Source organism: Schistocerca piceifrons, chromosome X (assembly GCF_021461385.2).
Source record: "Schistocerca piceifrons isolate TAMUIC-IGC-003096 chromosome X, iqSchPice1.1, whole genome shotgun sequence".
Lineage (NCBI taxonomy): Eukaryota > Metazoa > Arthropoda > Insecta > Orthoptera > Acrididae > Schistocerca > Schistocerca piceifrons.
This window is the reverse complement of record NC_060149.1, coordinates 909,242,042-909,267,472: the sequence shown is the minus strand read 5'-3', so window position 1 is coordinate 909,267,472 and position 25,431 is coordinate 909,242,042. Positions and strand designations below refer to the sequence as shown.

The 25,431-nt window shown below is 38.6% G+C and overlaps 1 protein-coding gene across 1 annotated transcript in view; it reads right to left on the bottom strand.

Annotated features, from left to right (window-relative positions):
• Positions 1-25,431, bottom strand: part of LOC124721524 (muscle calcium channel subunit alpha-1-like) — an 857,532-nt gene that overhangs the window by 249,025 nt on the left and 583,076 nt on the right. The window contains exons 19-21 of the mRNA XM_047246542.1: positions 19,593-19,722; positions 17,761-17,890; positions 17,399-17,565 (exon numbers count right to left, since the gene is read on the bottom strand). Coding sequence (XP_047102498.1) covers positions 17,399-17,565; positions 17,761-17,890; positions 19,593-19,722 — 427 coding nt within the window. The remainder of the gene's footprint in view (positions 1-17,398; positions 17,566-17,760; positions 17,891-19,592; positions 19,723-25,431) is intronic.

The following is a 25,431-nucleotide window of genomic DNA, read 5'->3' as shown; positions in this document are numbered from 1 at the left end:
AGCTAAAACCAAAGGGAGCAGAACATGAGAAGAAGGCAAAGAGGAGAAGCTTCCACTGGTACACTTACCATATGTAAAAGCCATCAGTGAACGGCTAGGCAACGTCCTCGGCCGACGAGGTTTCAAACCGATTTTTTGAAGCAGTCACAGAATCCATGAAATGATAGGTTCCACCAAGGATGTAGTCAACAATCTTAACACTGCAGGTGTTTACGAACTACGGTGTGAGTGCAGAGTTGCCTATATAGGACAAACAGTGAGACCTGTCAGCTTACGAGCAGCAGAACATGAACACTATGTACGATTACAACAACGACATAAATCAGTGATAGTGGAACATTACCATGACTGTGGACAACCTATCAGGTTCCAGGAAACCCAAGTACTGGCGAAAGAATCGTGAATGCGAGAACGCAAAATACGGGAGGCGTTCGAAAATAATTAAGCAGCCTGACAACATCAACAGAGATGATGGCTACAAGCTCCCAGCATCCTGCTAGTCCAATGATCCGTGAGCGGTCATGGGGCAGAAGCTACATGGGACACGGACGTATTTGCACAAACAGCTGTAGAGCAACTGTCAGTCCACGTCCGAGCACACCAGGAGGAAAACTTGCCAACCAGAAGCCAAACGCTGATTGGCGGACAGTTACCAATCATTGACGACACGGACATCCATGAATAGCCTCTTTCTTTCCATCTTCCCTTATGTCATGACTAGCCAATCATTTTAGAGGGCCAATTAAAAGTTTTACAACAGTGACATCAGACATCGATAGTGTGTAATAAATAGAAGCACCTATCCCCATTCAAAACCAATTGTGGCCTGAGGAAGGCCGCTGAAATTTGGCCAAAACGTCAGTTTTAGTTTATTATTGTTGTTAGTGTTTAGCAATGACGCGACACAATACTCAGAAGAATTTTAATCACTACGACACCGGCTGCAGAAGCCTACTATAAGTTGGAATATTATCTACTGAAATTAGTAATAACTTTATCTTGTAACTCTTCCATTTGGTCCATGTTTGCATTGAAAAACAACAATATTGGAATTGAGTCCGCTTATTTATTTCCAAAACCAGTTTCGGTCAAAAATATTACCATCATCAGTGGCTTTTTTAAAATCTATAACACGCAGAAAATAGCATAGTTACACAAACACACAGGAACTGAATATAATCAAACAAATTGCTGTTGAAATTGACTACAAAACAGATATCATAAACAAACTCAACAACAAGGTAAAAACAAAACATAAAAATAGTGGCCAGCCACGCAAGAGCACAACCAAAGGATCTGAAAACCCAGAGGCAGTACACACAGACAACACAGGAGACCACAACACATCAGGAAAAGAGAGACAGATGGTACACACTAACATACAATAACTAAATATGACATAGAATAGTAAACATCTTAAAAAAGCAAGGGGTCCTGTTGTGGATTGGCAAGAGAGCCAACCCACTATGAGAGGAAGCCGAAAGGTACGCGTATTAGCTCACGCAGGCTGGCGTGAGGTCTGGAACAGGTCAAGGAAATGAGACTAGCAAAAAAGGACGTAGCTGTGGAATACTTAACTTTAATCCATAAATGGTGAACATCGCTCTTGACGGTACATGTTTTACAGCATCAATAGTAACTGGTAATGGCGCCTTGCTAGGTCGTAGCAAATGACGTAGCTGAAAGCTATGCTAACTATCGTCTCGGCAAATGAGAGAGCATTTTGTCAGTGAACCATCACTAGCAAAGTCGGCTGTACAACTGGGGCGAGTGCTAGGAAGCCTCTCTAGACCTGCCGTGTGGCGACGCTCGGTCTGCAATCAGTGATAGTGGCGACACGCGGGTCCGACGTATACTAACGGACCGCGGCCGATTTAAAGGCTACCACCTAGCAAGTGTGGTGTCTGGCGGTGACACCACAGGTCCCAATAACATTCGCAACAAACAACACAGTTAGGAAAAGGCTAAGACCAGACCAAAAATGTCAAACAAATTCAGCAACACTGGAATATATGAACTCACATGCAACTCCTGTCAGGCCCAATACATAGAATAAACAAGCAGAAACTTCCGAATGAGGTACACAGAGCACATGAGAGCTCCAAAGAGTGACTACACACATTCAACTCTCAAAGAACACCTAATGAACAAAAACCATAACCCCACTAATATGGAAAACGATCTACACATTCTGAAACACAGCAACAGTCTATACCGACAACTAACAATAGAAGAAAATTACTACATGCAAAAGGCTGTAATGGAAGGGCAAAATGTAATAAACGAAAACACAACACTTTGCAACAACACACTCTTCACCGCACTGAGAGAACTGACCAAGGGCAACAGAACAGAAAGCACACACATGCCAAAGAACCACTTCCAAATTACACACAGAGACATAAATAAGGAACAGAAGTAGTTGTAACTTCTGCTTAAGTTTTCACAGCCTTCTTGCAACACGCGATACACCTCTCGTGACATGCAGGAACAGCAAGATGGTGTAATGTTCTTGATCATAAAGAAAGTGTGAAAGTTTTGTTTTTCTGTGTATAGAATCAGCTACATGATGTCCAATGGATGTGAGTACATGAATAACTAAGTAACAGCCCAGTACACACCAAAACTATATTCCAAAACACTACCGCAACCCTAAGTGTATTATAATGCTGACATACTAAGTTCACCTTTTAGTATTTGTTTACTAACAGCTGCTCACACAGTTGCAGATGACATGATGTATACTAAGAAAAACCAGCAACAGAAGAAAGCACAGAAAATATGCCGCAAACAGTGACCATAATTCTTAAAAACATATTGTAACATACAATAAATAAGGTAGTATGAAAGTATCATTAGAAAAATATATTTCAAAAAAATAACAGTAAAAATGTAATAATGTGTTGCTGTGTTGGTATAACTATGCTATTTTCTGCATGTTCTAGATTTTTAAAAACCCACTGATGATGGAGATATTTGTCACAGAAACTAATTTGGGAAATTAATAAGTAAACAAATAACAAGGTGTTTCGCATCAAGGTGGACTCAGTTCTGATATTATTATTTTACTGAAATTAGGTTGAAACACCCAAATGATGATCCTAGTTCATTTTTTTCTGTCTATATATTTCAAGAAATCTACATCAAAATCTCCACAAACTACTAACTGTGTCTTCTTGTTTGACTGGCAGGTCAGTAACACATCTAGATTTCTCATAAATAGTTGAAAGTTTTCTAGATGGGATTTGTAGACTGTTACAATTACCAGAGAGGTATTCTGCATCAACAACTCACAAGCACTTGCTTCTAGGTTCTGATTTACATTAGGTCCTGATCTAACTCCACATGAAAATGATGCTAGTCTATAATCCTGACATTTAACTTCTCCAACCCTGTGGGTACATGGTGCTCACAGTGGCACAGAAATCTATCACTTCTAAATTTTCCAGACCTTCTAGACATATAGAAGCCCATCTATCTTGTTTTTAGCTCCCTAATTTGGTGATGAAACAAATTAATTTTATTTTTCTGGAAAACGTTACATGTATTATTGTCCTCTTCTGTTCGAATTTCTTTCAAGACTGTCCTTCTACATCCTGACTCTAACCTAAAAATATGTGTCCCTATGGCTCGCTACATTCACCCCATAAAACATCAACCTACAGTGCTGACATGTTTCTCCCATACTAACCAACCTACAGCAACGTTCAAATTTTTCACATATGATGCTAGTTTTACAGTAGGCTAAAAAAGCACAACAGCTTTAAACTGTAATACAGTAATAATTAGAGAAAACTTATATTTTGATGAGCTGCACAGCTAGCTTGTATGTGGCATGTGGACGTAAAACATGAGAATGTAAACACTACACAGGTATTTGTTGAATGTGAGTTTTAAGTAGCAGAAGAGACAAAATGAATGATAACTAAAAAGCAAAGTATTTTTAACAACAATCTTAAACTGGAACTACCAGAAAACTATGAAAAGTACTGTACTGTACCCAAATAACAACTGTACAGCTTTTGGATGTTAACACCAGAACATAAACATCCACAGAGACTCAATGAACCTAAGTTTTAAATCACAGATTACAGAACACAAATGAAACTAAGGAACCATGTTATTTTTAACAGCAATATTAATCATATACTATCCACAAATTATCGCTAGCTTGTATTCAAAATGACATGTAGCATTCCACAGCTGCTGGTGCTAATGTCAGAATGCTTGGAGAGTGTGATCTTCCACCATGATTGGCGTGACAACTAACAACAGTACGTGAAAAACTGTGTTCCATGTACAAAACAAGCCGACTGGAAGCTAGTAAGCCTTTTGAAATGGTTGGGATGGATATCCTATTGGCTTTTCTACAAAAATCTACAGATCTACATTCTCATGATAAAAGTCCCTTTTTTGCAATATGTGGGATGGTAGCTATCCTGAATCAGGAAGCCAACAAAGTGGTGCAAGCAATGGTGAATAACTCATTGCTAAAGTTTGGTTTTCTAGAAATGATAATTACAGATCAGGGAACCAATTTTATGTCAGAACTAATGAAACAGCTGTGTCATTTATGACATATTCATAATTTAAGACAAGTGGATTACATCTGCTGGAGAATGTAAGAACAGAGAGGGCGCATCAGACAATAGTGAAAATACTAAGGCACCATGAAAATAGCCATCACATGATTGGGATACTGTAATGCCATATGCTGTCACTGCTTGTCACTCTATCTGTGAAATTAGAGGCCTATCACTGTATGAAGTTATCTATGGCAAAAAATATGGTCACTGTTTGAGATTTTTAAACCTAGGGTAGGAAAGGAAGGTGACCCAGTGAAAAATTTCTCTAGGATGTTATGAGGAAAGTGGAATCAGGTACAGAAAGGCAATAGGAAGGCCCTTGAATATCAAGAGCAAATGGGACTGCACAATGCAAAGCTACCCAAGAATAGTCTAGAGCAGTGGGTGATGTTAACATACCCGTACACCCCAAAGGATAAAACAAAGACATTCATCATCCAGAATCAAAGTCTGCATCAATTAATTAAAATTATCTCACTGGTGAATGTTGAACTATAGCTATTTTGATGTGTACAATGGTTATACACGCTGGATGTATCCACTCTTTTCAGGTTGCTCTAGATTGCTTTTATCATTACCTGTGCCACCCTTGAAAAAGTGGGGAGGAGACAGTATGAGGAAAGTAGAGCAGATAGCACCTGCACAAGCTATGTGCAAATTGCCCTATAGTTTACGGCCGTAAAAGTTATAGTGTATTAGAATTTCAGAGTTATTATGCGCATTTTTTTTTGTATCTCATTCCACACACCATGGTAATGAGAGCATGTGAAGGAGACAATGTACAAATGATGAATGGTTTTTGAGTATTTAATTGTATTCTTCTGTAAGAGGTTTTGTTTTTATGTATGTGCATGTGTTTTGCTTGAGAAACTACAGGAGTCTCTTAGAGTGGGAGTGGTTACAGCCCTGTGTGTTTACTGATGGACAGAAAAGTGTGGTTTGATAAGTACAATGTTTATTTAGGTGTTACAAAGTGAGAATGAGTTTTGTTCTGGTAAGTTAACAGTTTTGGGGGTATCTATATATCTGTCTGTCTGTCTATCTACCTAGTAAGCATCCATTGTATCAAATCTTTTACATAGGATACAACCTATTTTGTACATTAATACACAGTTTCAAACACATGGTATATTACAGTAAAATTTATTCAATACCATAAACAATTTTAAACAATGAAACCTCCAGGTAGGAATATTGACAATGTAGGGAAAGATTGATTGCTACTTACCATAAAGATAATATGCTAAGTTGCAGACATGGACAATTAGAAGACACTTACACATAAGCATTTTGCCACAACATTTGTCAAAAAAAGAGAAACACACACCATACATTCACACAAGCAAGCATACCTCACACACAAATGACTGCCAACTCTGGCAGCTCGGGCTGGAATGCCAAATGTATCCTGGCCCAAGCTGCCAGAGTTGGCAGTCTTGTGTGGGTGAGGTGTGGTTGCTTGTATGTATGAATGAATGGTGTGTGTTTCTCTTTTTCTGGCAAAGGCTGTGACCGAAAGCTTATGTGTATGTGTCTTTTAATTGTGCTTGTCTGCAACTTAGCATATTATCTTTATGGTAAGTGGCATTATATCTTTCCCTACAAGGTTGATAAGTAATTTTTAGCATGTAATATGTTACAATAAAACAGATAAGTATAATACAGGAAAATAATAGTTTGATATAATTATCATAGAAGAGGCAGTCAAACGAAAAAGTGACAGATGGAAAAAAGTAAGTCTGTTTACTACTTCAAAAGTACTCATCATAACTGCTAATACATGTATTTCCTTGTGAGACGAGATGGTCAACACCCTCACAGAAAAATGATTGCAGTCACCTACAGAACCATGATTGTAGCCTGATGTGCACCTCTTCATCCGAAACAAATTGATGGCCACAAACGTCTTTCTTCAAGACTCCAAAAATATGGAAGTCACATGGGGAGAGATCAGGGCTGGATGGTGGATATTTCAGGACTTCCCAGTGAAACTACTGCAACATACTCAAAATAATTGCAGCAATATGTGGGCCGCCACTATCGAGGTTCTTAGGTGACTGCAAATATTTTTCCATGAAGGCATTGACAGTCTTGCCTCACCATGAGATAAATGTATTAACATTTATGGAAATTACTTTTTAAAATAAACAGTATACTTACTTGTTGCCATCTCTCTCATTTTCATTTGATGTCACCTTATACAGTAGACACCAAAACAATTTTAGATACATAAGAGAGAGCGAAATAATTTTAATTTATGACAATGTGTTTTTAGAGCAATTTTTAATTTTTGTATTTCTTTTACTGTCTTGAAATTTTCTGTGAAGCTTTTTTCCAGTTTGCAGTGGGCCATTTTGTCTGAGAGTTGTGTTTGCATGCACACTGTGAAGATCCAGTTTTTGTCTAGACTGTGTGACTTGTACATACTATGATGTTTTTAGCTTCTGAAATTTTCTTTATGTAAGTAAACACCTCAAAAATGTACAAACATGTCTGAGTGCTGCATTTTCAGTCACCCTTGTGACCCCCTTTTGTGCTATGGAACAGCTTTTGCTTATTGGTGACATGCTCCAAAAAATTAGTCCATAACAAAACAGTAATTCTGTTTGGGCATAATATAGATTTTTAATGTTTCTTTTGTTGTGCACCTAGCAAGCCTTTTTGTTGCCATGGCATATAGTGGACGTTAATGGATGTTTATTGTGTATGTTATGAAGGTGCATGCAACAGTTTTCTCTCTGTTAACAACAAGACTGTTAGTGGTGAAGCATTCAGCAGTGTGTGAGGCACAATTTTGTGTTTCATATGGTAGTTCTGCAACAATTTTGTCTTTTATCAGTACATTTGTGTCATCCACAAATTTTATATACACGCCTGGAAATTGAAATAAGAACACCGTGAATTCATTGTCCCAGGAAGGGGAAACTTTATTGACACATTCCTGGGGTCAGATACATCACATGATCACACTGACACAACCACAGGCACATAGACACAGGCAAAAGAGCATGCACAATGTCGGCACTAGTACAGTGTATATCCACCTTTCGCAGCAATGCAGGCTGCTATTCTCCCATGGAGACGATCGTAGAGATGCTGGATGTAGTCCTGTGGAACGGCTTGCCATGCCATTTCCACCTGGCGCCTCAGTTGGACCAGCGTTCGTGCTGGACGTGCAGACCGCGTGAGACGACGCTTCATCCAGTCCCAAACATGCTCAATGGGGGACTGATCCGGAGATCTTGCTGGCCAGGGTAGTTGACTTACACCTTCTAGAGCACGTTGGGTGGCACGGGATACATGCGGACGTGCATTGTCCTGTTGGAGCAGCAAGTTCCCTTGCCGGTCTAGGAATGGTAGAACGATGGGTTCGATGATGGTTTGGATGTAGCGTGCACTATTCAGTGTCCCCTCGACGATCACCAGTGGTGTACGGCCAGTGTAGCAGATCGCTCCCCACACCATGATGCCGGGTGTTGGCCCTGTGTGCCTCGGTCATATGCAGTCCTGATTGTGGCGCTCACCTGCACGGCGCCAAACACGCATACGACCATCATTGGCACCAAGGCAGAAGCGACTCTCATCGCTGAAGACGACACGTCTCCATTCGTCCCTCCATTCACGCCTGTCGCGACACCACTGGAGGCGGGCTGCACGATGTTGGGGCGTGAGCGGAAGACGGCCTAACGGTGTGCGGGACCGTAGCCCAGCTTCATGGAGACGGTTGCGAATGGTCCTCGCCGATACCCCAGGAGCAACAGTGTCCCTAATTTGCTGGGAAGTGGTGGTGCGGTCCCCTACCGCACTGCGTAGGATCCTACGGTCTTGGCGTGCATCCGTGCGTCGCTGCGGTCCGGTCCCAGGTCGACGGGCACATGCACCTTCCGCCGACCACTGGCGACAACATCGATGTACTGTGGAGACCTCACGCCCCACGTGTTGAGCAATTCGGCGGTACGTCCACCCGGCCTCCCGCATGCCCACTATACGCCCTCGCTCAAAGTCCGTCAACTGCACATACGGTTCACGTCCACGCTGTCGCGGCATGCTACCAGTGTTAAAGACTGCGATGGAGCTCCGTATGCCACGGCAAACTGGCTGACACTGACGGCGGCGGTGCACAAATGCTGCGCAGCTAGCGCCATTCGACGGCGAACACCGCGGTTCCTGGTGTGTCCGCTGTGCCGTGCGTGTGATCATTGCTTGTACAGCCCTCTCGCAGTGTCCGGAGCAAGTATGGTGGGTCTGACACACCGGTGTCAATGTGTTCTTTTTTCCATTTCCAGGAGTGTATTTCAGAGAGTTGCTGAATGACTTTAGGTTAATGATAAATATCAAGAGAACCACTGGGTCCAAAAGAGAACCTTGGGGCACAGTGTACATAGTTTATTTTCTTTTAGAATGGTAGGTGTTGTGTACATAGTTCCACGTAGTCAGTGCGTACACAACTTTCCCACTAGAGCACACCCCGCTAAGCACAACAGCACAGGCGCAGCGCTCGTCCATCTCCGCACTACGAGATGGCGCTGTCATAGAGACGGACCAAATTCTGCTTCTGCCGATCCGCGTATTAATATGTAACGCAGCCAATGAGATTGCTGCTAATGTAGAACCTTTTCTCCTCGCGGATCACACTCGCACAGTGATACCTGAACACGCGAGGTATTACAACGAGTGTACAGACCATCGATTAGTCAGTCTGGATTAGTCTGCATTAGTCTACATTTGTCTGTACCAGTCTATAGTCAAGTTTCAGTCTGTGCCTAATAAGATTATCATATTCCTGTACATAGCCATGAAGAGAAATGTATAGACACTTTGTCAAGTATGAGATATGTGAGAATAAGATTAACGTACCAAGACCAAAGGAACTTCAGATTGTCAATTGTAAATAGCATCCAGAATCAAGTTAAGTAAGGTTTATGAGTATTATTATTTTAATAAATGTGTGCGAAAATTAGTCAAGTTCTGTTTAAAGTTGGTCACCGTCAATCTGCTACTCTAAGCGTGCACGTGGCATTTCTATCGTCTGACCTAACGGCAGAAGATAAACACGCCACGATAAGACCACGAGACATATTGCTGACACTCGCCTACTTTGCTAGAGCGACTAGTCAAATAATCCGATGGTGTGTGTACCGAAGGTCATACAATCCACACACCACAGTAGGTATACATAATGTTCTCTTCTTGAAGAGTGTTTTCTGCTATCTTCTCTCTGCTTCTACAGTATGATACTGCCCATTCATAAGTCAGTCCAGTAATTCCTATGTACTCCAATTTTTTTAAGCCCTAACTTGTGGTCTATCAAATTAAAGCAGAGGCATGTACCAAGACTGAGTGACCTGCGCAGGACCGTAATCTTGACTGCTGGGTGAGCCTCAAATCGCACTGCATGGTCAGCTGGTCAAGCTGTATGGGGGGTCTGCTGGGCCAAGAGGTGCCCTGCCGGAACCTGAGTCTGCTTGGACACACGTCCGACTCGGCTGTTCAACAAGTCACATCTGCCGGACGCTAAAAATTTGTGAGCATGAAACAAAATATCTGTGGCCCCTTAACATGTAATTTCTTAATTCACACAGTATTTACTGACACAGTACTTCACCTCTGGTCTCACATTAAAATAACTTATGGCTCTAACATCAGAAATGAGATGTTTACTTAAATATCCACCATTGCCAGCAATTGTTAAGGCAAGTTACGGTTAATGTGCATGTAAAAAATCTCTGTACCTTACTAATTAGTGACTTTTTGTAATTCTAACCAAAGTATTTAACAATTTTGATTGACTCACACCGATGTAAGATGCTTATACCACAGCAGAACCATTCCCATGTTGTATGAAGTTCATCTTTCTCTCAAGAGGTACACTTTTCCCTAGGCAAAGTCTGGCTTCCCACTGTGGCTTACTAGACAAACATTTCATTAAAAATCTACAGTTTAAATTTATTACTTTATGGGCCAAACAGAAATCTGTGTAATGTACAAGATCATATCAAATTTTTCATTATAAGCCTTGCAGTTTGGGAAATCTGTCCAAATAACAATCAAACTATGTACTTCAATACCCTTTACGATTTCATAGTACAAATTGATCTTGCTTCACACGAAAATGTCAAGAATAAAATTAAGGAACATTTGATGGGATTTGGAAAAATTTCAAGGACTATTTTCCTCCTATATCCAGTAATAAGAACAGGATTCACAGTCACTTGGAAAACACAGTAATTTTGGAATCAACATGAAGGGTAAATGGAAACAACAGCTACTCAAAACTTCCAGTGACTAAGTTACAGAAAATAAATCTTTGCCCCTGATAGGTTTCCGGTTAAGCTTAGACGCAGTTTCCAGTGCTATCAAATAAAACAGTAACAAGTTTATTGCCTATCTCATCCACATATCTGTGTGAAAAGGCTTTTCCTTCTTACACACATATAAAAAATAAATCCAGAAACAAACTTCACAGCGAAAGTAATTTCAGTCTGTCTTTACCTTCCGTGGTTCCCGATTTCAAAGTTATGTTATATGCAAAGCAGGTGGATCCCACCCAATGAATTCCAAGGAAGACTGAGCCAGTTAATTCTATAATGAAAACGTGTAGATTAATAGAAAAGTGTAAAATACTTTAATATTGCATACTAGTCCTACTCATTGTGCAAAAGCTTCATCAGTCCTTTTGATGTTGTACTTGTGAAATGTAAAGTGTTGTAAAAACATTAGGACTATTAAACTATTTGCTTTGAATTCAATTACTTCTTCTTCTTCTTTCGATTTCGGCCATCTTTGGACCACGTTCAACAATTCACTTGCCCGGCTTTTTGATCTTTTTTTCTCTCTTCCCAATATTTCCTCATCATTTTCGAGTGGTTCCTCCTCCGCTCTTCCGACCATTTCCTGTTATTATTCTTTAGTTTCGTTTCTTCTGGAAAACACTTAATTTCGTTCACTATTTGTCTAAACTTTTCCCTGTCCCTGATTGACTCACGGGTGACATTAAAATAGGCCAAATCCTTTTTCACCATCTGTATCCATTTATTGTTGGTTTTTTCGTTCCTGTTACTATGTTCCATGTTACAGTAAGTAATTTTTTGACATTATGCATTATTTTTCTTTGTAAAAGAAAGCATATCAAACCTTCATGATTCTCATGGGAGTGCAGATGATTCAGAAAGCAACTCCACTAGCATGTGATCAGTCAATCCCCCCTCCCCAGTGCTGTCCCTTTCCCTGTTGAACCAAGCCCTGTTGACACATGCGCTTGGCCAGGTACTCAAACGAGCTGCAGCCACTGACAGTGCATCATGGCTCACATACTCCATCACCGGTGTACTTGAGCTGGACTACCCACACTACAGGATGGAGTGTTCATCTGCAAATCGGCTTGTGTGGGTAAAGGTGGTGCGATGCATGGCTTTACATCAAAGGCTTTTGTGAGGTCCAGAAATATTTCCAACATATGTTCCTTACGATCTACTGCGGTCAAGGCAGCACGCACAAAGTCATGTGTCTTGTTAGTTGAGTGCTTTCAGGTATTTATTTTGTTATGTTTGTCAACGAATGTCAGATGACGGAGACTGTTGTTTGTCTGTGTGTATATAGTCTGCAGGAAGTATATTAATTAGTATTTTCAGGTTTCATCACTGTGATCACACCTGTGGCACACAGTATTTTTATTTCTGAAAGTAGAATAAGCAGGGGAAAGAGAGTATTTTTATTTCTGAAAGTAGAATAAGCAGGGGAAAGAGAATTCCTTATAAAGTTTATGGAGAAGTGAATGAAATGGAAGGAAATTTTGTTGTAATTAATTGTGTGTAGGCTTAGGAAGGGCATAGAATAATGAGAGAGGAAGTAATACACGGTGAATGGTTTTTGTTTAATATTGATCTAGGATGATCCTGACAGCCACCAGGATGTGTGAAGTAGAATTGTTTTTAGAAGGGAGGTAGTGGAAGGATGCCAATGGGACATCCTTGTACTGCAAGCTTATTTCCAGAAAGTAGGTAGAGGGTATGTATTCTCAGTATATAATCCAGTGGTAGTTTTTGCAAATTGCTACAAGCAAGGATTATCTGAGGGAATGCTTTGAGCTGCAGGGCAGTGGAGTATTAATAAATTGTATGACATGTGACATTTTGGAGCCAACGTTTTGGCTTCTAGTAACTATAACAGAAGCTATGGTTCTGAACCTAACATATCCACTACCATAAGTATTTAAAATACTAAACTGGCATCAAGAGATTCATACAAGACCATTCATAAAATTCAGATAGAAGACAGCAGAATAATTAGACAAAATCAAGTACTAAAATACCAGTACAGACACATTTAAAAGGGGACAGAGTGACTTAATTAGAAATAATGGGTGGCAATATACTTAAATCATACACCTAATATTTTGGAAAGTAGTTCTGCCATTACACAAAATTTTAAAACACAAATCACACACACCTCTTTATCAGTTAAAATAGAGGGGAGATCTGTGGGAAATCAGGTATCAGGTCATCACACAAAACACACTCAATTAAAAAATGTCATATCAACAGCTGCATTCCACATCTTTAACACACTGGTGGCGTCTTGCACTGTAAGAAAAAGCCACTTATTAATGGGCAAACAAGGAGCACTGTACACGACTTCTCACCATGGACGTAATACTGTTTATTGCAAAGGTGAATGCTGTTACACTCAAAACACTCCTTTGAGGGATGCCATTTCCCTGTTTAAAATAGTCAAACAGGACATTAATAACCATGTGACCCTGTATCTAAAGCACTTTTCTGAGAGGGAGGACTATATGAAAGTGCAGAGATGTCCACTTGTACAGCTGCAGCAAATTGTTATGCCTGCAGGTAGTGTTGTAGGCCTTATCCAAATTGAAGAATACACTGACCAGGTGGTGCTTATGTAGGAAACCTGGTTAAATGCTGCTCCTAACATGGTCAGGTCTTTGAGTGTGGAGTGATACATCCTGAAGCCACATTGGGAGTGACTTAGTAATGAATTTGTTTTCAGAACCCACACTAGGCACCTCCCTGACCATATGCTCCAATGTATTTCCTATGCATCTAGTGATATTGATGCTATGATATCTACTGGGGTATGTATGATCCTTTACTGCTCATAAATTTGGGATTAAAAGGCTTCTTTTAACTAGTCTGAAAATACTCCTGTCACTCAAATTTCATTAAGAACCTGCAGGAGGATGTCCTTTGAATGCTAGTCAACTGATTGTCCATGCTGAATGTTATCAGGTTGTGGGCACACACAGAATCATGAGGTACTGGAACACTGAATCCAACTCCCAAGGAGAGAGAGGATGATCGTAATACTCCATGTTGGTATAACGGAAATCCAATAAACCCTCTCCTGTATTACCTGATAGTGACAGAAAGTTGGACCCTGGCTATACTCAGCCACAAAGTTCTTACAAGAGTCCACCTTTGTCTGAGCTATGTATCCTGGCGATATTAGGAGGTATCCCTGCTCTCATACAGCTGTTATTTGTGGTTTTGAGTTCCACTTGAAAATCCACCAAATGGCTTCCCGTACTTTATTTGTGAGTGTAGATGTATTAATGGAGTCCAGGAACCCTTATTCAGACTTCTTCTTACTTGCTCCAATCATCCTCTTCACCATTGCCCCAATCACCAAAAATGTTGCAAGATTCTCACCCACACGACACCAACTGAACCACCACACAGTCACCCTCCTGGCCCCAAATGAAGAATGACACTCATCATTCCACCAGCAAATAATCTTTTGCATTGGACTGGTACTTTAAGCACACAAAGAAATAAAGATTAAAAAATTAGAGTGGACTTGAACTTTGCATGTACAGTGTGCAATGATTACCACTACAACATGGGCAGCTAAAGCATAGCTTCTCAAGTGGAAGATAACACTGCCCTCAGAAGCTTTCACATTCTACTATGTCGCCAGATCATCATGGCTTGACTTAGAATTCTGAGGTGCTGTAAGTTATTTTAGCACCTTAAGTGAACAACTCTGACATAGTCTATATGGTAGCAGCTGGCCAGTGGCCAGGTTTTGTGTCATAGACTATACCTTGAGCATGTAAATTGTTGAAATGTTGTTTATGAGGTGTTTATGGATGTAATTTTGAATTTTAACATTTGTTGTAATGATTATCTCACTTAAAAAAGTAAAATTTCCCCAAAATATTGTTATGCATCCATTATAGAAAGAAAATGTGTGAAGTGGCTTAGCGTTTTCTCATAAAAATTACACACTGAATTATATCTGCTAGAAAATCAACTAAGAAAAATGTTGAGAACATAAAAAGGGTCACAGAAGTGAAATAATACTCAATGATATGTTTTGTAACGTACATAAAGAATTTTGTTATCACATCTAATGGACAGTGGGACCTGACAGAACATTAGTCACACTTCTTCCCTTTTAATAGAATGTTTCTGTCACTCAGATACATACCGATGCTGTCTGGCATTAAGTAATTAAAATATTTATTCCCTCTCAACACAGAATACCTACAGCCTGACTCGATGGTACTCAGTATGGTTCAAATGGCTGTGAGCACTAAGGGACTCAACTGCTAAGGTCATTAGTCCCCTAGAACTTAGAACTAGTTAAACCTAACTAACCTAAGGACATCACAAACATCCATGCCCGAGGCAGGATTCGAACCTGCGACCGTAGCGGTCTTGCGGTTCCAGACTGCAGCGCCTTTAACTGCACGGCCACTTTGGCCGGCGGTACTCAGTATGCTTTGAAATGACACCGAGTTGGGTATGATGTCCAGCTAATATCACTGATATTCTGTTGGCTACAAAAAAAATGTTTCTGCTGGCCATTAGAGTACATCTTTATGAGGCAGATAGATCACAGGCAGCATGTCTCTGACGTTGTGTCCTACCACCAGAATTTCCTCATCATGATGGTAGGTGTAAAACTAATGTACCAGGTGGTTATAATTAAACTGATGGTGTTCCACATGCCGCATCGAAGGCTGTATATATCGCAGGACACTGAAACATTGTAGATATGTTCATTAACTGGTTTGTTCAAGACTATGGGGAAAAGTTAATAGTTCCACTTTTTGCCACCAGGTGAAAATATGGTGCTATAAGCATTCAGAATGCAAAATGTTTCTTGTTTTGATGTCAGTACACTGTTTGTCACTTGATGAGACATGTTGATTTATACTGTGAAGTGACTGTTAGTGTGAATGGTTAAGATAGTTGACGTTTTCTGCATGAAACACGATGGCTGGTAAGAAGAAAGTCTGTGCACTATTGATAATGTTGTTTAATCAGAATGGCAGTAATAGCACCACTGCTCAAATCTCAAATTCTGCAGCCAGTGCTTGAGCTGTGTCATAGGAATTGTCTCCACCTGGTCAACAGTTAACATGATTTTGCAGTGCATTCTACACTGGTATCCCCACAAGATTCAGAATGTGCACCACATTAAGCCCCAAGATAGGCCACAATGCAGTGACTTCGCCCTCCAATTTCTGGCATGCATAGAAAAGGGTGACATATGGCCGGGGAATATTCTTTGAATGGATGAGGCACATTTTACTCTGCACAGTGAAATGAATGCACAGAACTGTCATGTATGCGGTTCTACTCTACTGCACGTTGGGCATGAACATCCACTGCAATCAGCTTATGTGACTCAGTGGTTTGGTTTCACAAGCTTCTTAATCCTCAGGCCATTTATCTTTGAGGAGTGACATCTGGTGGGCCTGTTAGGTGTACAGTGACATCTGCACATTATAAGGACCTCCTTTTGCAACACTTGATTCCAGCTTTGCAAGAATACAACTGTGTACATATTACTATTTTCATGAAAGCTGGGGCAACAACACCACATGTCACTTTTCAGTTGAAAGATTTGCTTTGAGAAACCTTCAGTAATGACTGCATTATCTTTAGGCAATCTCAAGATGGGTGGCCTTCCATACTCCTGACCTAAATTCATGTAACTTGTGGTTGTGGGGAGATCCGAAAGATCGTGTCTATCAGTGATGTATCCAAGCTCTTCCTGATATGAAGGATAGCATATGATGACATACCACTCAGATTGCAACGGATATGCTGGGACCAACGGTTGACCATGTCATGTTACAGTTGCAGCGTGTTGCCAAGTTGGGAGATCATAGTGAACACATGTAACCTGTGACCATATCCTAATAAACATGCCAGAACCACTGTCATCATGTGTTTGGTCATTCCTCCCATTTTATAACTGCTGACAGCACCATATTTTCACCTGGTGGCACAAAGTGGAACTATTATTTTTCCACATACTCCGCGAGTGCACCAATTACTGAACATACCTATGATGTTTCAGCATCATGTGATGCATACAGTCCCCACTGCAGCACTCTGAACACCATCAGTTTAATTATAACCACATGGTATCAATAAACAACATCCACAGAATGTCTAACTTTCTTTAGATCTTGACACCATTGTCTAATCACGTCTTCACTACAGCTGCGACCCTCTCCTTCTGGGGTCTGAGTGACCTACTTATCCTTTTCCTCCAGCCCGTCTCACCTTCCTGAGGAGGTTACTGTTAATTCTGAAAGCTATGCAGTGTGTAAAACATGGGCAACGATTCTGCCTCAAATTTAAATTCAAAATCATAGCCCCGTGCTACTGCAAGATTAATTTTCTTAATACATTCAAGGCAACACAATGAACATATGTAGAACAAATACACAATGAATTGCATGTCATCTGATCTATGGTTTTTATGAAATTTAAGAATGTTTAACATTTACTAGTTACTAAAATAACATAATATTAGTAACCTATACTTACTTGACAAACATGGCCACAAGTGAGACACAGACTACTAAAAGGTCGAGAAGGTTAAATGCTGATCTGCAGAAGGCACCATCGTGGAGTATAAAACCATAGGAAACCATTTTTAAACATATCTCAATAGTGAAAACTGTTGTGAAGAATATGTCAAAATGTCCAAGAATCTGTAATTTAAAAAAAATTTACATATACCAGTTTTGTGTGTGAGTATGTGTGTAATATTTTGTTCATATACACCACAGTGTTCATATAAATTTGAATTACTTTTCCCTAAATACCAACATATTTTTTAAATGTAAAATGTTTGAGCAATACAACAAATAAAACATCAGTTTTTGATATTATGATTTTATTCTTACATCATTTCTTGGAGTCTTCTGCTGTAGAGGTTCTTCAGCAGCAAGCATGGCAGAAGAAATCATGATGCATGCAAGTATAACATTTCCAAAGTAACTGTGGTTACAAAACCAGTGACAGAATACTCTGAACCTGTAAAAGTAGAGAAAGATGAGATATTCTTGTAAATAAATTCCCTTGAAAACTCTTTGAAATTGAAAGGCAACTTATTTTAGCACTTCATATTTTTTACAGTAACAGTTATTAAATGTATTAGACCAGACAAAGGTTATATAAGACATGTCAACCATAAAAACCTTTGAAACAGACTGAATAAGATCTAAGACACATCATTTCATACATTGGTACAACATTATTAGGAAGTTTTAGTGATGGAACGATAAATGTGATTACTTTAATGTTTCTATAATGAGGAAAAACTCAAATATACTAGCTCTGAACATTAATGACACACAAAGCAGCAATGGTTTTATTCCCATCACCACTACTCAGTAACATCTTTATTCAATAAACAATGACATGCAGTAAATCTCTTCATCATGCTAGAATGCCAAATCTAAAAAATGGATTTTATTAGACTATGCTTCAAGCGTATTTTTCACTTTGCTTTTGACACTGAACTATATTTTGTTATAATATAAACTACAAGATACAACACATTACTAAGGCTTTTTTTGTACTAAATATTAACACAGTTTGAATATGTGATGTATATTCCATCCTGCAAAGCTGTGCTGTTACTACTAATTGTACCTATGAAAACGCTCACTAGATGCAATTCCATTCCATAGAAAAAATACAGGTTTAACAATGATTATAACTACTGTACAATAAGCTTGGAGTTCAGTTGCAGAAGCTGTCATTAAATGCAGAGTGAACGGCTGTGGGGAGAAAGCTCTTGATTACTAAAGTTGCAATGATGGTTTGTCTGGAACTAACAGATGAGTCTATCTATCACCTGTTGGACTCAGAGAAAATGAAGAAGGACGATGCTTGAGGAATAGGCTGCTTCTTTGTGGCGATGTTGAACTCTGAGAGACGACGTGGCCGAGCTGACACACCGTCTTCCATTTCCATGTCTGCGTCACATAACACAAGATAAACGTATCAGACACTTGATCAAAGTTAAGGCACGACCGCTACCACTTGGCAGGTAAGGACTCCTGAAATTTTTTTCTAAGACCGAAAATGTATCACAAATAAGAACTGTACAATGTAGAAAGTGAATGTGTTACAGTTAAATTATTTACCAAACAGCCATGGCACAAAAACTGAATTCAGCACCAATACTGTTCTTTCAAATGCTGAGTTTCTCAGAAGACTGGCAGCACATGTGATAACCTGTATTCTGTGGCTTCACTGTTTTCAACACTTAAACAGAGACTGCAAACAGGGCATGTTCCCTTGATAAAGGTAGATGGGATACAAAAAAGGATAACACCATGAAAGACACACTTTTATTTTCCTTAAAACTTATATCATATTGCATCAAACAAATAAATATCCTTTCTGCTTCTGAAATAAGTCAACAGGATAAGGGCACATTGGTTTAATGAGAAATTTGGATGATGTGCTATGATTTAAAACCATAATGAAGTACTGAAAAGAAGTGCAACCAAAAATCACAATTCCTACATGTCATAGAATAAAAACTATGAATGAGAATACATTGCAGAAACGGTTTACACTCACCTTGTGATACCAAAAAATTGTATGAGCAAGTATCATTGCACCTGTTACAAAGGAAGTTGAATTTGTTTATAAAAAATGGAATACAGGAAAGAAATGGGGTTCCACTGTGGCATAGCGGTCGTGCTCAATGTCTTAGTCTTACCTGTTAGTGTGGGAAAGTATAAAGAAGGCACTTCCTGTGGGGAGTGGTCGAATGGTTGTTTTGATGCTGATCTCTGACATTCTTCGGGGCCTTGCAGATACGGTTGGCATACCATCTCCATCTACTTCATCTGAAAATTTTGATTGCAAAGCGCACTCCTTGGCACAGACTAATGACAAAATGCTCTGATATTGATATTTATGTGTCTGTTTTTGCTTTTATGTAACTGTGCAGTATATTAGTAATATGGTTCTTATTTCCTTGTCTTTTGTGTGAAGGCAATGATTTTATAAAATTAAATCTGAAATGGTAAATTTTAAAAACTGCCATTCAAAATAGTTTGCTTTTGACACTTATACTAAATTTTCAAATCATGTAGCAAAGAAAAAAAATAGGAAAAAATTGACCAAATAAAAATGTTTACTCATTAAGCAAACTGACATATACATCAACTCTGTCAAAGACATAGAATGACAAAACCTTCAAAAGTAGAATGAGGTATTTGTTTCAAGTGAACAGGAGCTGGATTGAAAAAAAAAAAAAAAAAAGAAAAAAAGAAAATTCTGAGATATTCTGCTGCCTATAAGTGAGGTGCAATTCTAATTTCTTGAGATAGAATAGATTCATATTATTTGTGCAGTCAGATTATCTCAAACATGGTCCATGATACAAGTTTATCAACTGTCCAGATATATGAGATATATGATCATATCAAAGACACGGTCGCCAGTATTGGGGATGACAGTCGTCAGGCAATGGAAGGATATACACAGTTGGGTCACATATTTTGTAACTTAAATGTGAGCAAAACACATGAAACTTGTCATTCATATTCAGTTATGCCACAAGAGCAATAACAAAAGATTGTAGGCAATGGAAAATTACATTCAAGTATGCTGTATAAACACCAATGAAGATTATATTGTCAAGAATTTATTCCATTCCATTCTAGCAGGCTGGTACAGCAACCGTTTGGAATTAGTTTGGATCGAAAAACAGTCTGGGTTGAAAAGTTATTTATTTCAATAATGCATTTCACCATTTTGGAGCATAATAAGATTGTAACTGGATATAAAATTCATCCATGACAGATGGCATACAGAGTGATAGGTGGACCTTAATCACACCAGCAAAGTTCACTACAGCAGCACAGAATAAGACCACCCTTACATCAGTATAAATGCGGTATCAGCTGAGCATGGCACAACAGGTCTGTTTAGTGATCACACAGATATGACTACCCAGATTGTTTTTTAATCTGAAATTATATTATAAAACTTGATGGATTTAACATGACAGTTCAGACTGAAATTGTAGGCATGTTACAAAAAACTTGATAATCAGTGGTAAGTAATAGAGTAACTGTCACTAGTTGTCCTCACTATGGGACCTACAGTATGAAGGTATGAAAATGAACATCTCCCCCTGTAGTAAGGTAGGGCTATTTCAGAACTAAACATCACAACAGAGTGGAGTTTGACCCCATGTTAACTGAAGTTCCTACAGCTGTTAATTCAGATTTTGAATCAGATGTGAATGGAAAGCAGCAGTAGTGTTATGAGAATATTTAAAAAATCCTGAGTCACACATACACCTATGGTCAACAGAATAGTTTTAATTGCATTTTCAGGCATTTTTACTCCTTTACATATATATATATATATATATATATATATATATATATATATATATATATATATATATATATATATATACAAGGCATATTGGTTCTTCACAAATTAGGACTTCAGATCATTAAGCTAGCAAATTTATTTTGTTTTCTTAATACACCAATTGGCTATCACCTTCAATGTCATTCAAATTCTGCTTTCAAGTTCTATGAAGTATTTAATGTTTTCACATCATCATGAATAAATAATTGTATATGAAGAAGATAACAGGAAATTGCACAGATTTCTTTTCATTATAAACTGGTCCCCTCTATGTATACAGCTCAGTTGCATAGGACTCATAGTTAATTCTTTCTTTGCATTTGCAGTGTACATACTAATCTTGATTATTATAAGTATGCTGTAGAAAGGTATTGAATGATATTTCATGAAAGTATGTGTTAAATATGTGTGGGAAATGTATTTCCTAAGAATATGTCATTTATCTATTAATTTATTCATTTGTTGTAGTTTGACAGTTTTAGAAAATATAGAATTATTTCTAATTTAACTGGATTTAACTGCTGCTGTACAAGTGTTATTTAGTATGGAGGAGAAACTAACTATCTAAAATTAGTACAAATTAGTAGGATATTAAACAACTGTGGCAAATGTAATTGTTTTCCTCTGAATGTTGCTATTTTAAAATTAGATAAGCACAATATGTGATCCATATACATTGTACTGTAACCAACGGAATTTCACAAAATTACCTATAAATGACATTTACCAAATGTGTTTAAGATAATACTATCATCTTTAAATTTGCATGAGTGTAATTTTTGTATGTAATACCTGTTAAACTACTATTAACCTAAATCATCATACTCAGTTATGTTAGTTACTTTTATGATCCATGTTTGCACATTAAATCATAATGATGTGAATTGAGTTAATTTACATTCACATCACAAATTTGTAAATATGGTTACATGCTGAAGATTTCTAAGTTATTTTTTTAAATATATGGATGTGAATTAGTAATTCCTACCCACCATCTTTTACACATTACAATAACACAAATTCTTCTACAGAATAGAAGGCATTGTTAAGGAGAAACATTTCCACCTTGTTTTCAAATTTTACTCTTCTGTCTGTCAGACTCTTTATATCACTGGGTGATGTGATCAAAAATTTTTGTTGTAGCATTGTGCAGCCCTTTCTGTGCTAAAGCCAACCTTAATGAGGTGTACTGAATATCATTTTATCTTCTGGCAAAGTAATAATATACATCATTATTCCTTTTTAACTGCTGTGGATTATTTACAACAATGAGGGAATAAATATACTGTGAAGCAGTAACCAGAATGCCCAACTCCTTAAAGATATGTCTATAAGATTATCATGGGTGAGCCACACATATTATTCTTACAGCACATTTTTGGGCAATGAAGACTTTATTTTTTTAAAGATGAGTTACCCTGAACATTATCCCGTATGACATTAATGAAAGAAGATATGAAAAATATGTCAACTTACTGATTTGTCTCTCCCCATGATTTGCAATGATTCCAAGTGCAACTGTGGCTGAACTAAATTGTTTTAGGAGCTCCAAAATGAGCTTTTTCCAGTTAAAGTTCTCAGTAATATGAACACCTAAGAATTATGAAGTTTTCATCCTATTTATTATTTCCTCAGCATGTGTTACACTTATGATTGGTGTAGTACCCCAGACATGCAGAACTGAATATGTTGTGTTGTGTCTTTTTTTTAAAAAAAAGGGCAACATCATCAGTAGAAAACCAGTCAATGATTCTTTTAAGAGCATTGTTTACCATTTCCTCTGTTTCTGTGTATATGTTTGGAATGAATAGAGCACTCATGTTATCTGCAAAAAGAACTAGTTTTGCTTGTTGTATATTAGATGGAAGATTGTTTTCATGTCTGAAGAACAATAGTGGACTTAAGATTGAGCCTTGGGGAACCCCAAACACAATCTCTCTCCAGTCAGAATTACTCCCTGGGCTACATTTGCTGAAGTACCAAGTACAACTTTCTGCATTCTCTTGGTTAGATATGATATTATCCATTGGTTGGATATACCATCAATCCCATGAAACTTCAATTTATCTAGGAGAATACTGTAATTCATACAGTGAAATGTCTTAGACAGGTCACAAAATATACTGACTGACACTATTTTGTGACTTAATGCTTGTAAAATTTGGTGAGTGAACATCTAAATGGCATTCTCAGAAAGGCAACTCTTCTGAAACACAGACACTGAGGATATTGTAGTTGCTAAGGTGAGATAATGTTATAGAACAAATCACCTTCTAAAAAAATTTCGAAAGTGATGTCAACAGTGAAACAGCTTAGTAGTTATTGACATATCATTATCAACATTCTTAAAGAGGGGTTTAACAATGGCATATTTCAGTCTCTCTGGAAAACTATGTTAAGTTAGTGATACATTACATATTTCAGTCTCTCTGGAAAACTATGTTAAGTTAGTGATGCATTACATATTTCAGATAAGACTGGGCTTAATGTATGGTAACAAATCTTCATTACTCTGTTATAAACACTGTCAAAAGCACATGAGCTACTATTTTGAAGGAATATATAATTTTCTTAATTTCAGAAGGAGACATCGGTGATTCACCCATATGACTGAAATTGATGTGAGTTACTTTTTCAACAAGTGGCTGTGATTTTTCTCTTTAACTGTTTATCCCTAAAATTCCTACTGTATTTAAGAAATGATTATTAAATATATTTGATATCTATGACTCATCATTTATAGTTCAGTCCAAATACTCACTTAATCCTGTAAGTATCTACACAAGGCAAATTTGGATGTTACTTCTGTACAGTAGCATTAAAACTTCTCCCAGAGCACTCTTTCTTCACAAATGAGTGATTCCTCAACCCATGATTCTCAAATAGTAAAAATAATTTAAGGTGCTTGCTTGTGCATTAAAAGAGAAGCAAGTTGGATACTGTAAAATGGAAACCATAAAAGGATAATAATTTCACTGCCTGCAGAATAAGGCACAGTGCCTGTATGAGCACTGAGCTCCTGAACTTGCTGCCAAAGGGACATGTTGGCGCATCTGTGTAATGACAGAGTGTGCCACATGCAAGCACTGTCTACTGCACTCAGTTGTGCTGGAAACCACGAAATGGGGGCTTCAAAAGAATAACAAAGTGTGTAGTGTGTTTCCTGACAACAGAAGGTGTGCGGGGAATGGAAATTCATCAAAGAATGGCACAATTTACAGGAAGCACCGTGGTGTCACCGCCAGACACCACACTTGCTAGGTGGTAGCCTTTAAATCGGCCGCGGTCCAGTAGTATACGTCGGACCCGCGTGACGCCACTATCAGTGATTGCAGACCGAGCGCCGCCACACGGCAGGTCTAGAGAGATGTCCTAGCACTCGCCCCAGTTGTACAGCCGACTTTGCTAGCAATGGTTCACTGACAAATTATGTTCTCATTTGCCGAGACGATAGTTAGCATAGCCTTCAGCTACGTCATTTGCTATGACCTAGCAAGGCGCCATTATCATTTGCTATTTATCTTGTGATGCACATACCGTCAGACCGATGTTCACCAATTATGGATTAAAGTTAAGTGTTCCAGAAGCTACACACTTTTTTTACTAGACTCAACTCCTTTAACTGTTCCAGACCTCACGCCAGCCTGCGTGAGCTTAAACGGGTGCCTTTCGGCTATCTCATAGTGGCTTGGCTGTCTTTCCAAGTCACAACAAGCACTATATGTCTTTTGCAACAGTCAAAGCATGCGCAAGAGATTGAGGGAAGGGCAGATGTTGGCTAATGATGCATGGTCTGGAATGCCACAATGCATTAGTGATATCATTGTACAGCAAGTGGATGTCCTCATTATTTGAGACTGGTGAGTCATAGTAGCAGCCATTGCTGCAGATGAAGGGTTGAGTCTTCAACCAGCAAAGGAAGCACACTGAATGGGACTCTACTGAACATGTTGACATCACTTTGAAGCCAAGTCAAAATGACAGTATACAGTGATAGTATGCAGGGTCGCTGTAAGCAAAAATGTACTACCCCACTTTCCTCTTCCTTCGAAGCCTCCATTTCTTGGTATTCAGCATTACTAAAAGCAGTTAACAGTCAACGCATTTGCATGCACATTCTGTCATCACGTGGGTATGCACCCATGTCCCTGTAGTGGCAAGTTAGT